This window comes from Carcharodon carcharias, chromosome 5, assembly GCF_017639515.1.
Source record: "Carcharodon carcharias isolate sCarCar2 chromosome 5, sCarCar2.pri, whole genome shotgun sequence".
Taxonomy (NCBI): domain Eukaryota; kingdom Metazoa; phylum Chordata; class Chondrichthyes; order Lamniformes; family Lamnidae; genus Carcharodon; species Carcharodon carcharias.
This window is the reverse complement of record NC_054471.1, coordinates 15137283-15150161: the sequence shown is the minus strand read 5'-3', so window position 1 is coordinate 15150161 and position 12879 is coordinate 15137283. Positions and strand designations below refer to the sequence as shown.

Below are 12879 nucleotides of genomic sequence, written 5' to 3'. Positions count from 1 at the left end.
TGCACCTGATCTGTCTTAGTTGCAGAGGTTGGTCAGTTTATACAAGTGACCCTAATGTGAGGCCATTTCCGTCACTTACGCTGACCCCCACCTCGATTGCCTGTGCATGGGATGCAGTGCCAGGGCGGCACTTGACCCCCACTCAGCAGTCACCTCCAAGGCTGGTCAGCACTGCCCTCAGACAACCCCCGCCCCTCTTCATCCTCCCTGAGGCTGGCTAGCACTCGCCCCCTTACACCCCCTTCCCCTCAGCAGCTGCCTCTGAGGCTGGCCAGCACTTGCTCTCCAGACACCCACACCCCTCAGCAGTCACCTGCAGGGCCAGGCATCAGTTTCCCTCGTCCCCTGGCGCCCCATAGGCCTGTAAACAATGAGCAAGCTGTGGAGAACACTGTTGTTCACTCACCTCAGTTCCTCCAAAGTGAAGGCTGCCAAGTGCTTGTCGCATGTGTGCAGTTGTGAAACACATCAGTGTCCTTTCCGCTGACGTGGAAGGACGGTACGGCGGGGTTCCAAGAGCCTGGCAGGATGACCTTTTAATTATGTGCTAATGTATTACAATTATCTCCCTGCCGGCCGATGGCAGGAAACACGGCCCACCTTCAGCAGGCTGAGCACAAGATCGCAACCTGCCTTCATGCCTTCGTGAAGTGGATCACGCCATATTTTCCGCACATGCCACCTATCATACCCACCACCAGCAGGCTCGGAAAATTCTGCCCAAAGAGTCTACAGAGGGATATAGACAGGTTAAGTGAGTGGGCAAAAACATGGCAGATGGAATATAATGTGGGAAAATGTGAGGTTTTGCACTTTGGCAGGAAGAATTATTTAAATGGAGAAAGACTGGAGAAAGCTACAGCACAGAGAGATTTGGGGGTCCTTATGCATGAATCCTTAAAAGCTAGCATACAAGTTCAGCAGATAATAGTTAAGACAAATGGAATGTTGGCCTTTATTTCAAAGGGAATGGAGTATGAAAATAGGAAGTCTTGCTAAAACTATACAAGGCATTAGTTAGACCACACCTAGAATACTGTGTACAGTTTTGTTCCCCTTATCTAAGGAAATATATTCTGGCATTGGAGGTAGTGCAGAGAAGGGTCACCAGGTTGATCCTGGGTATGGAGGGATTTTCTTATGAGGAGAGGTTGAGTAGATTGGGCCTGTACTCATTGGAGTTTAGAAGAATGAGAGACGACCTTATTGAGACATATAAGATTCCTAGGGGGCTTGACAGAGTAGATGCTGAGAGGTTGTTTCCCCCTGTGGGAAAGTCTAGGGCCAGAGAGAATAATCTCAGAGTAAGGGGGCACCCATTTAAAACAGAGATGAGGAGGAATTTCTTCTCTCAGAGGGTAGTGAATCTGTGGAATTCTTTATCGCAGAGGGATGTAGAGGCTGGGCCATTAAGTATATTCAAGGCTGAGACAGACATATCTTTAATCAGTAAGGGAATTAGGGTTATGAGGAAAAGGCAGGAAAGTGGAGCTGAGGATTATCAGATCAACCATGATCTTATTGAATGGTGGAGCAGTCTCAGTGGGCCAAATGGCCAGCTTCTGTTCCTACGTCTTATGGTCTTATGGTCTGATAGGATAAGTACTTCAGCTAACAGGGCATGTTTTAATATTTTTTCAGATGAGAAAGGTCCTACAGAACCTAAGTACAGCATTTTACATTAGTTGTAATGAGAAAATCTGATTCATTTAATGTTCTTTAACTTAAATTTACACTTTTCAGGAACGCAAAGCAAATGTTAAGTGAGCACTAACTGTATTCCTATTGAATCAAAACACTCTACAGTAAATCTGCCTTATAAAATTCACGATACAACAGAAATGTTGATGGTCTTTGAATTAATGAAGAAACTGACCAATAGTCATTTATTGCTGTGTATCCAACTTGAGTCACAAGAGAGCACTTTTAGTCTTTTGCATCTTAAACTCATTCTTTTTTTAACTTCTTTCTCTGCTGTTTCTCTATTTTCTCTTCTATCTGTTTCTTTGCATATTTTTCTCTGATTCCACCGAATATTTTTGCATGTCAGTCCTGTCTTGATAAAACAGGCAACATCTCGACAGCACAGGAAGGAATTAGGAACATAGGAGCAGAAGTAGGCTATTTGGCCCTTCGAGTCTGCTCCACCATTCAATAAGATAATGGCTGATCTGGCTGCGGTCTCAGCTCCACTTTGCGGTCTACCCCCCCGCCCCCCCCACAACCCCTGACCCCCTTGCCTAACAAAAATCTGTCCAATTCTGCATTAAGTTCAAAGACCTAGCCTCCACTACTTTCTGGGGAAGAGAATTCCACACATCAATGACCCTTTGAGAGAAAAAGTTTCTCCTCATCTCTGTCTTAAAAGGGAGACCTCTTATTTTTAAATATGTCCCCTTGTTTTAGTCTCCCCCACAAGAGGAAACATCTTCTAGATGTCCACCCTATCAATTCCCCTCAGGATCTCATACATTTCAACAAGATCACCTCTCATTCTTCTAAACTCCAATGGATATAGGCCTAACCTTTCTTCATAAGACAACCCCTTCATCCCAGGAATGAGTCCAGTGAACCTTCTCTGAACTGCTTCTAAAGCAATTATATCTTTTTTTAAATATGGAGACCAAAACTGCATGCACTACTCCAGATGTGGCCTCAAGACCCTGTACAGCTGTAGTAAAACTTCCCTACTTTAATATTCCATTCCTTTTGTAATAAACACCAAAAAATGTTTTGCCTTCCTAATCACTTGCTGCAGCTGCAAACTAACTTTATGTGACCATGTACCAGGGCACTTAGATCCCTCTGTACCGCCAAGTTCTGCAATCTTTCTCCTTTTAAATAGTATACTGCTTTTCTGTTCTTCCTGCCAAAGTGAACAAGTTCACATCTACCCACCATGTACTCCATCTGCTAAATTTTCGTTCATTTAACCTGTCTATATCCCTTTATAGACTCTCTATGTCCTCTTGACAACTTACTTTCCGAGGTATCTTAGTGTCAGCGACACATTTAGCTACCATACATTCTGTCCCTTCATCCAAGTTATTGATATGGACCCAGCACTGATCCCTGTAGCACTCCACTAATTGCAGCTTGCCAATCCGAAAAATATCTATTTATCCCTCCTCTCTGCTTCCTGTTAGCCAACCAATCTATTATCCATGCTAATATGTTACCCCCTACACCATGTGCTCTTACTTGTGTAGTAACCTTTGACATGGTATAAATGCCATCTACCAGTTCCCCTTTATTGAACTTGCATGTTACTTCGTCAAAAAACTCTAACAAGTTATTTAAACATGATTTCCCTTTCACAAAGTCATGTTGGCTCTGCCTGATCACATTATAATTTTCTAAGTATCCTGCTATAACCTCCTTACTAAAGAATTCTAGCTTTCCCTATGGCAGATGTTGGATAAATGGCCTATAGCTTCCTGCTTCCTGCGTCCCTCTTTCCTTCAATAAAGATGTTACATTAGCTATTTTCCAATCCACTGGAACCTTTCTGGAATCTAAGGAATTTTGGAAGATTATAATCAATGCTTCTGCTATCTGTGTCACCATTTTCTTTAAGACCCTAGAATGCAGCCCATCCGGTCCTGGGGACCTGTCAGCTTTTAGGTCTAATAGTTTTCCTAGCACCCTTTCCCTGGTGAAGGTGATTGTATTAAGTTCATCCCTGCCTATTGTCTCTTGATTTTCTAAGGCAGTTTTCTAAGTCCTCTACCATGAAGACAGACACAAAATACCTGTTTAACGCTTTCACAATTTCTTTGTTTTCTATTATCGATCCCCCAGACTCACTCTCCAGAGGACCAACACTAGATTCAGTAGCATTGCGATTAATTAATGTGTTGCACCAACTGAAATCTTCTAATCTGTAAGTCCTAGTGATACATACCCATACATTGGGAAGTACTTAATAGAATTGTAACATGAAAGTGGATGCTGCCCATGATAAATTTGGGCTGATATATTATGGTATAATGTTCAGTGATCCGTGCCATAATTCTGCATTTGTTCTGTCTCTCTCAGATATTTCTGGACATGGTGGAGAATTATCCCACTTCCATGCGGACTCTCATCCTATCAGAAAACAACATCAGCTTGGAACTACAACAGCAAATCTCGGATCTGTTGTCTGAGGGAGAGGAAGAGGAGGAAAATGAGAATGAAGGGCAAGAAGATGCAGAAAGGGAGAAGGAAATCTGGATTTCTCAGAGCAGTGAGGAACTATATTTAAATTTGTCTCAGCTATTGTGGGTGTTGGACCAAAATTGGCCAAAGACTCTTTGTCATACATTGCAAAGAACATCTCTGACAACATACCAGCGGAGAGCAGAGATGGGGCACAGGATCTGTGATGAATAGAGGGAGGCGAGTGGGTTCTAATAGGTGGAAAAAAGTCATTGGACTGACTTGAATCCTGGAGAGGTGGATGTGAATTACAGTCAATGAATTAGTCAATGAATGCAAAATGCTTTTGGATATTTCGGAGAGATATGGTCAGGTGCTAGATAAGTACCATTCTTTTTTATTGGTCTAAAACCCATATTGGCAATTCAGCAGGTAAGCTTTGTGTTCCTGAAAATCCTTTTCTCCAGTCACCTTCTTCGAAAATCCTTTTCTCCAGTCACCTTCTTCGTCTTTGTGACCCTTCACTCTGTTTCTCCCTCTCCCTCCATCATTGATCCTTTACCATTTATCCCTCGCTCTCAATTTCTGATTCTTCACTCTGTATCTCCCTCTATCTATAATTCTTCACTCTGTTTCTACCTCCATCTCTGATACTTCATTCTGTTTCTCCTTCTCCCTCTCTCACTGAGCCTTCATTCTGCTCCTCCCTATCCAACTCTCTCTGATCCTTCACAATGTTTCCCCCTCTTTCTCGATCTTTGATTTTGTTTCTCCCACACTATCAATCTCTGATCCTTCACTCTGTTTCTCTCTCTTTCTTGACCTCTGACCCTTCACTCTGTTTCTCTCTCTCTCAATCTCTGATCCTCTTTCTCTCAATCTCTGATCCTTCAATCTGTTTCCCTCTTCCTCTATCTCTGATCCTTCACTCTGTTTCCCTCTTCCTCTATCTCTGATCCTTCACTTTGTTTTTCTCTCTCTCAATCTCTAAACCTTTACTCTTTCTCCCTCGGTCTCCATCTCTGAACCTTCACATTGTTTCTCCCTCTCTCTGTAACTCTGATCCTTCAGTTTGTTTCACCCTCCCTCTCTATCTAGATCCTTCATTCCGTTTATTCCTCTCTGGTCCTTCACTCTGTTTCTCCTGCTTTCTATCTCTGATCCTTCACTCTGTTTCTCCATCTCACTCTATCTATGAATGTTGAACATATGAACATCCAAATTAGGAGCAAGAGTAGGCCACTTGACCCTTTGAGCCTGCTCGGCCATTCAATAAGATCAGGGCTGATCTGATTATAACCTCCCACCTACCCCAAATAACCTTTCACCCCATTTTTTATCAACAATCTATCTAGCTCTGCCTTGAAAACATTCAAAGACTCTTCTTCCACTGCCATTTGAGGAAGAGAGTTCCAAGACTCACCACCCTCTGAGAGAATTTTTTTTTCTCATCTCTGTCTTAAATAAGCGAACCCCTATTCTTAAGCAGTGATCCTTGGTTCTAAGTTCTCCCACAAGAGGAAACATCCTCTCCACGTCCATCCTGTCAAGACCCCTTAAGATCTTATATGCTTCAATTAACTCAACTCTTACTCTTCTAAACTCCAGCAGATATGAACCTAGCCAGTCTAACCTTTCCTTATAAGGCATCCCACTCATTCCAGGTATTAGTCTAGTAAATCTTCTCTGAACTGCCTCTAATGCTTTACATCCTTCCTGAAATAAGGAGACTAATACCGTACACAGCACCCCAGATGTGGTCTCACTAATGTCCTGTACAACTGAAGCATAACCTCCCTACTTTTATATTCAATTCCCCTCACAATAAATAATAACATTCTATTAGCTTTCCTAACTACTTGCTGTACCTGCATACTAGCCTTTTGTGATTCATGCTTTAGGACACCCAGATGCCTCCAAATCTGAGCTCTGCAATCTCTCAACAGTTAATAATATGCTTCTTTTTTATTCTTGCTGCCAAAATAAGACAATTTCACATTTTCCCACATTATATACCATTTGCCAGATCTTTTCCCACTCATTTAACCCACCTAATTCCCTTTGTAGCCACCTTATGTCCTCTTCACAGCTTACTTTCCTACCTATCTTTGTACCATCAGCAAATTTAGAAATTATACTGGTTCCTTCAACCAAGTCATCTATATAAATTGTAAAAAGTTGGGGCTCCAGCACTGATCCCTGTAGCACACCACTCGTTACATCTGCCAACCAGAAAAAGACCCATTTATACCTACTCTGTTTCCTGTTAGCTAGCCAATCTTCTATCCATGCCAATATGTTCCCGCTACACCATGAGCTTTTATTTTTCACAATAACTTTGATGCGGCACCTTTGCAGACGCCTTCTGGAAATCTAAGGACATCTAAGTACATCCTCCTTTATCCACAGCACATGTGACTCCTTCAAAGAACTCCAATGAATTGGTTAAGCAAGATTTTCCTTTTATGAAACCATGTTGACTTGGCCTGATTGCCTTGAATTTATCATAACATCTTTACTGATAGCTTCCAACATTTTCCCTATGACTGATGTTAAGTTAATTGGCCTATAGTTTCTTGCCTTCATCTCCCTCCCTTTTTGAATAATGGAGTTACATTTGCTGTCTTCCAATCTAATGGAACCTTCCCCAAATCTATGGAATTTTGGAAAATTGAAACCAACACGTCAACTATCTCACTAGCCATTTCTTTTAAGATCCTCGAATGAAGCCCATCCGGACCCGGGATTCTTCAGTCTGCAGTTCCAACAATTTGCTAAGTACTATGTCCCTGGTGACTGTAATTTTTTTGAGGTCCTCCCTCCCTTCCATTGCCTGATTTACAGCTATTTCTGGGCTGTTACCTGTATCCTCTATGGTGAAGACCGATGCAAAGTATCTGTTCAATTCATCTGCCATCTCTTTATTTTTCATTATCAATTTCTCAGACTCACTTTCTATAGGTCCAGCACTCAGTTTGTTAACTCTTTTCTGATTTAAGTAGCTGTAGAACCTCTTACTATCCGTCTTTTTATTTCTAGCTAGCTTTTGCTCATGCTCTAATTTTTCCCTCCCTATTAATCTTTTTGTCATTCTTTATATTCTGTCTAATCTTCTGACCTACCTCCCATCTTTGCACAATTATATGCTTTTTCTTTAAGTTTGATACTGTCTTTGTTCACCACAGATAGTGGGTTGTCCCCTTGGAATTTTCCTTTCTTGTTGGAATGTATCTATTTTGTGTATTCTGAAGTATCCATTTAAATGCCTGCCACTGCATCCCTGAACTTTATTTGCCAGCTCACTTAGCTAGCTCTGCTTTCATTCCCACGTATTGCCTTTAGTTAAGTTTAAAATGCTATATCTGATCGTTCACTCTGCTTCTCCTCTCTCTATCTATGATTCTTCATTCTGTTTCCCCCCCTATCTCCATCTCTGATTCTTCACTCTGTTTCTCCCTCTCTATGTCTGATCCTTCAGTCTGCACTTCCCTCTATCTTGATCTTAGGTCCTTCTCCCCCTAATCCATCACTGTTTTGCCCTCTATCTCTGACCCATCACTCTATTTCTCCCTCCCTCTCTTTAATCCTTCAATCTGTTTCTCCCTCTTTCTCGATCTCTGATCCTTCACTCTTTTATCTCTGATTCTTAACTCTGTTTTTCTCTCTCGATATATATATATATATCTGTGATCCATCACTCAGTTTCTCCCTTTCTCTATCCTTCACTCTGTTTCTCCCACTCTTTCTATCTTTGATCCTTTACTTTGTTTCTCCGTCTCTCTCTCTCTAATTCTTGTTATGACGTGGCAAATAATGTTTGCCCGCTGGACCAAATTCACAAGGGAAACTTGGCCATGCTATCACAACAGCATTGCAATTTGTATTTATTATGAGAGCATGTGTGCACTCAGAAGCAATGATTTTAAAAATTAAATTAAAATATTAACAAAAGAAAAAATTTCAGGCGCATACATAAGACTACAATTACTTCTCACTAAAACAAATCCTAAAATTCCTAATTAACCTGACTCCCAATTGATAACCCCTTTAAGGCAACAGTCCAAAATAGATCTTTAAATTTAAAAATCAACCCAGCAAGTTACCATGGTACCCACTTGACAGTGGAATTCCCAAAAGTTACTGGACATAGCAGATTTATGCAGACATGGCTGGAGGCTTCCCAAAGGCTGTTTCACACATTCCTGTTAGATCTGACATGTCCCACCCCTCAACATAGCCTTTCATTCTCCTTTATATATGTTTCTCTCTCTTTAATATGTAAATTCCATTGTTCCATATGTCTTCGGAACTTTATCTTTCCCATAATATAAAAATCTTTCACATTGCCAATATTGTCAGTAACCTTTGGAAGAATAAGCACACTACTTAGCCTTGCTTATGTGGCTAGTTGTAAACATTCTAACATCCTTTTCAAATCCAAACAACCCCTTCACTTACCTAAAAATGCAAATTCTCTTCACACCTTACACGCTAAGACCCCATCCATATTTACTCAGAAGCATTTCAATTACATTCTATACCTAACTTTTTATGATAATTTCAAGCTTGCAGTCTACCTGACTCCAATGTAATTAAATCACACAAACAGATTCAGCTACACTCACACCCATAAACCTACTTTACAATAAACCAGAATAATATTATGAAAATTATTATATTTTCATAACACCTCCATCCTTATGGAAAAGTGAACTGTCATAATTTTAAAAGATGGCTTCATTTTCTCAACCCATCTTACACTACTTATTATACTTATCTATATACCCTAACTGTTACATTACCAGATGCATGCATTAGCATGACGATATATATATACAAATCCTTTATATCAACAGAGGTCATTTCAGTCTAGTATCCAGGTTTTAAATGTCCAATTTCCTTTTAAGATTTAAACTCTCGACGATGCATCTGCAATTAAATTTTCTCATCCAACCATATGTATAATCTGTAAATTAAATGGTTGCAGTAATAAATTCCACCTGAACAGCCTTGCACTTCGATCTCGAAATTTGTCCAGAAATTTTAAAGTATTGTGGTCTGTATAAACAATTATTTCTGATGAATTGCTTGCAACATAAACCTCAAAATCCTGTCACGCTAACACCAGACCTAGAGTCTCCTTTTCGATGGTTGAATATCTTCTCTGTTTTACATTCAGCTTTCATGATAAATACCCTATTGGTTTCTCCACTCCAGTTTCATCTTCTTGCAGCAGTACGGCATCAATGCACACACCACTTGTGTCAATTGCTAACTTAAACTGCTTGGCATAACTAGGATCTGTCAAACTGGTATCATAGTCAATACAATTTTTAAACTGTCAGATGCCTTCTGACACTCCTGTGTCTAGTGAAAGTTCTTGTTCTTTTTTAATACTTCAGTCAGTGGAGCAACCACTTGGCTAAAATTTGATGCAAACTTCCAGTAAAACCCACTCATGCCCAGAAATCTCAAAACTTCACTTTTTTTTTGCAGGCATGGGGAAATTCACAACGGCTTCAGCTTTGACTTTCACGACTCTCAGAGCCACCTCACCATGTCCAGTGATATGGCCTAGATTTGTAACTTGCGCTTTTGCAAGCTCACTCTTAGCCACGTCCACCACCAAATTAGCTTCTTGCAGTCGATTAAACAGTTCTTCCAGATGTTGTAAATGCTCCTCCCATGTTTGACTAAAAACTATCAAGTTGTCAATATGAACAACACAATTCTCCAGTCCTGCAATTACTTGTTAGTCAGACTTTGAAATGTTTCTGGTGCATTTTTCATATCAAATGGCATAACTTTAAACTGATATAGGCCATCTGGCATTACAAAAGCTGACATCTCCTTTGCTCTCTCCAAAAACAGTGCTTGCCAATATCCTCTCAGCAAGTCAATCTTTGTGATAAACTTTGATTGTCCCACTTTCTCAATGCAATCTTCCATCTGTGGCATGGGATATGAATCCACTTTTGCCACTGCATTTACCTATTGATAATCCACACACAATCTTTGTGTTCTGTCCGAATTCAGGACCATCAGACTATGCAAACTCCTGTTACTGTAACTAGACTCAATGAAATAATTTTGAAGCATGAATTCAATTTCTTTCTTAACTTGTGATAATTTTGCTGGACTTAATGTATAAGGATGTTCCTATTTTGAAACTGAATCCTCGACATTTACATCATGTGTAGCTATATTTGTCCTCCCCATCTTATTCCCACAAAGAGCTTTGTGTGATTGCAAAAGTTTCTTCAAATCACTTTGATGCTAGTTGTAAACATCCCTACCATCCCTTGGAAGATGCTTGGGCATGGGACACTACCCTGAGGAACTCCTGTAGTGATGCCCTGAAGCTGAAATGACTGACCTCCAACAACCACAACCATCTTCCTGTGTGCTAGGTATGACTCCAACCAGTGGAGAGTTGTCCCCCTGATTCCCATTGACTCCAGTTTTGCTAGGGCTCCTTGATGCCACACATGGGTCACATGCATCCTTGATGTCAAGGGCAGTCACGCTCACCTCACCTTGGGAATTCAGCTTTTTTGGCCATGTTTGAACCAAGGCTGTAATGATGTCAGGAGCTGAGTGGCCCTGGTGGACACCAAACTGGGCATCAGTGAGCAGGGATAAAAACAAAAAACTGCAGATGCTGGAATTCCAAAACAAAAACAGAATTACCTGGACAAACTCAGCAGGTCTGGCAGCATCGGCGGAGAAGAAAAGAGTTGACGTTTCGAGTCCTCATGACCCTTCAACAGAACTGATCTTTCTTTACAAGGAGAGGGAAATATAAGCTGGTTTAAGGTCGGGGGTGGGTGGAGATGTGGGGGGGGGGTCGGTGTTAGGAAAGGAGCAGATCATCAAAAGATGTCACAGACAAAAGAACAAAAGAACACAGAGGTGTTGAAGTCGGTGATATTATCTAAACAAATATGCTAATTAAGAATGGATGGTAGGGCACTCCAGGTATAGCTCTAGTGGGGGTGGGGGAGCATAAAATATGTAAAAATAATGGAAATAGGTGGGAAAAGAAAAATCTATATAAATTATTGGAAAGAAAAAAAAAATACAAAAGGGAGGAGGAAGAAACAGAAAAGGGGTGGGGATGGAGGAGGGAGCTCAAGACCTAAAGTTGTTGAATTCAATGTTCAGTCCGGAAGGCTGTAAAGTGCCTAGTCGGAAGATGAGGTGCTGTTCCTCCAGTTTGCGTTGGACTTCACTGGAACAATGCAGCAGGTCAAGGACAGACATGTGGGCAAGAGAGCAGGGTGCAGTGTTAAAATGGCAAGCGACAGGGAGGTTTGGGTCATTCTTGGGCCCAGTTTACATTTGGTCTCTCCAATGAAGAGGAGACCGCATTGGGAGCAACGAATGCAGTAGACTAAGTTGGGGGAAATGCAAGTGAAATGCTGCTTCACTTGAAAGGAGTGTTTGGGCCCTTGGACGGTGAGGAGAGAGGAAGTGAAGGGGCAGGTGTTACATCTTTTGCGTGGGCATGGGGAGGTGCCATAGGTGGGGGTTGAGGAGTAGGGGGTGATGGAGGAGTGGACCAGGGTGTCCCGGAGGGAACGATCCCTATGGAATGCCGATGGGGGGGGTGAAGGGAAGATGTGTTTGGTGGTGGCATCATGCTGGAGTTGGCAGAAATGGCGGAGGATGATCCTTTGAATGCGGAGGCTGGTGGGGTGATAAATGAGGACAAGGGGGACTCTATCATGTTTCTGGGAGGGAGGAGAAGGCGTGAGGGCGGATGCGCGGGAGATGGGCCGGACACGATTGAGGGCCCTGTCAACGACTGTGGGTGGAAAACCTCGGTTAAGGAAGAAGGAGGACATGTCAGAGGAACTGTTTTTGAAGGTAGCATCATCGGAACAGATGCGACGGAGGCGAAGGAACTGAGAGAATGGGATGGAGTCCTTACAGGAAGCGGGGTGTGAGGAGCTGTAGTCGAGGTAGCTGTGGGAGTCGGTAGGATTGTAATGGATATTGGTGGACAGTCTATCACCAGAGATTGAGACAGAGAGGTCAAGGAAGGGAAGGGAAGTGTCAGAGATGGACCACGTGAAAATGATGGAGGGGTGGAAATTGGAAGCAAAATTAATAAATTTTTTCAAGTCCCGACGAGAGCATGAAGCAGCACCGAAGTAATCATCGATGTACCGGAGAAAGAGTTGTGGAAGGGGGCCAGACTAGGACTGGAACAAGGAATGTTCCACATACCCCATAAAGAGACAGGCATAGCTGGGGCCCATGCGGGTACCCATAGCCACACCTTTTATTTGGAGGAAGTGAGAGGAATTGAAGGAGAAATTGTTCAGTGTGAGAACAAATTCAGCCAGACGGAGGAGAGTAGTGGTGGATGGGGATTGTTCGGGCATCTGTTCGAGGAAGAAGCTAAGCGCCCTCAGACCATCCTGGTGGGGGATGGAGGTGTAGAGGGATTGGACGTCCATGGTGAAGAGGAAGCGGTTGGGGCCAGGGAACTGGAAATTGTTGATGTAACGTAAGGTGTCAGAGGAATCACGGATGTAGGTGGGAAGGGACTGGACAAGGGGAGATAGAAGGGAGTCAAGATAACGAGAAATGAGTTCCGCTGGGCAAGAGCAAGCTGACACGATCGATCTACCAGGACAGTTCTGTGTGGATTTTGGGTAGGAGGTAGAAGCGGGCCGTCTGAGGTTGGGTGACTATCAGGTTGGAAGCTGTGGGAGGAAGATCCTCAGAGGA

General features: G+C 42.3%; 1 protein-coding gene across 1 annotated transcript in view; it reads left to right on the top strand.

Moving 5' to 3' along the window:
• lrrc73 (leucine rich repeat containing 73) overlaps window positions 1-12879 on the top strand; it is a 201741-nt gene that overhangs the window by 160646 nt on the left and 28216 nt on the right. Inside the window, exon 5 of the mRNA XM_041188565.1 lies at window positions 4039-4228. Within this exon, the coding sequence (XP_041044499.1) occupies window positions 4039-4228 (190 nt within the window). The remainder of the gene's footprint in view (window positions 1-4038; window positions 4229-12879) is intronic.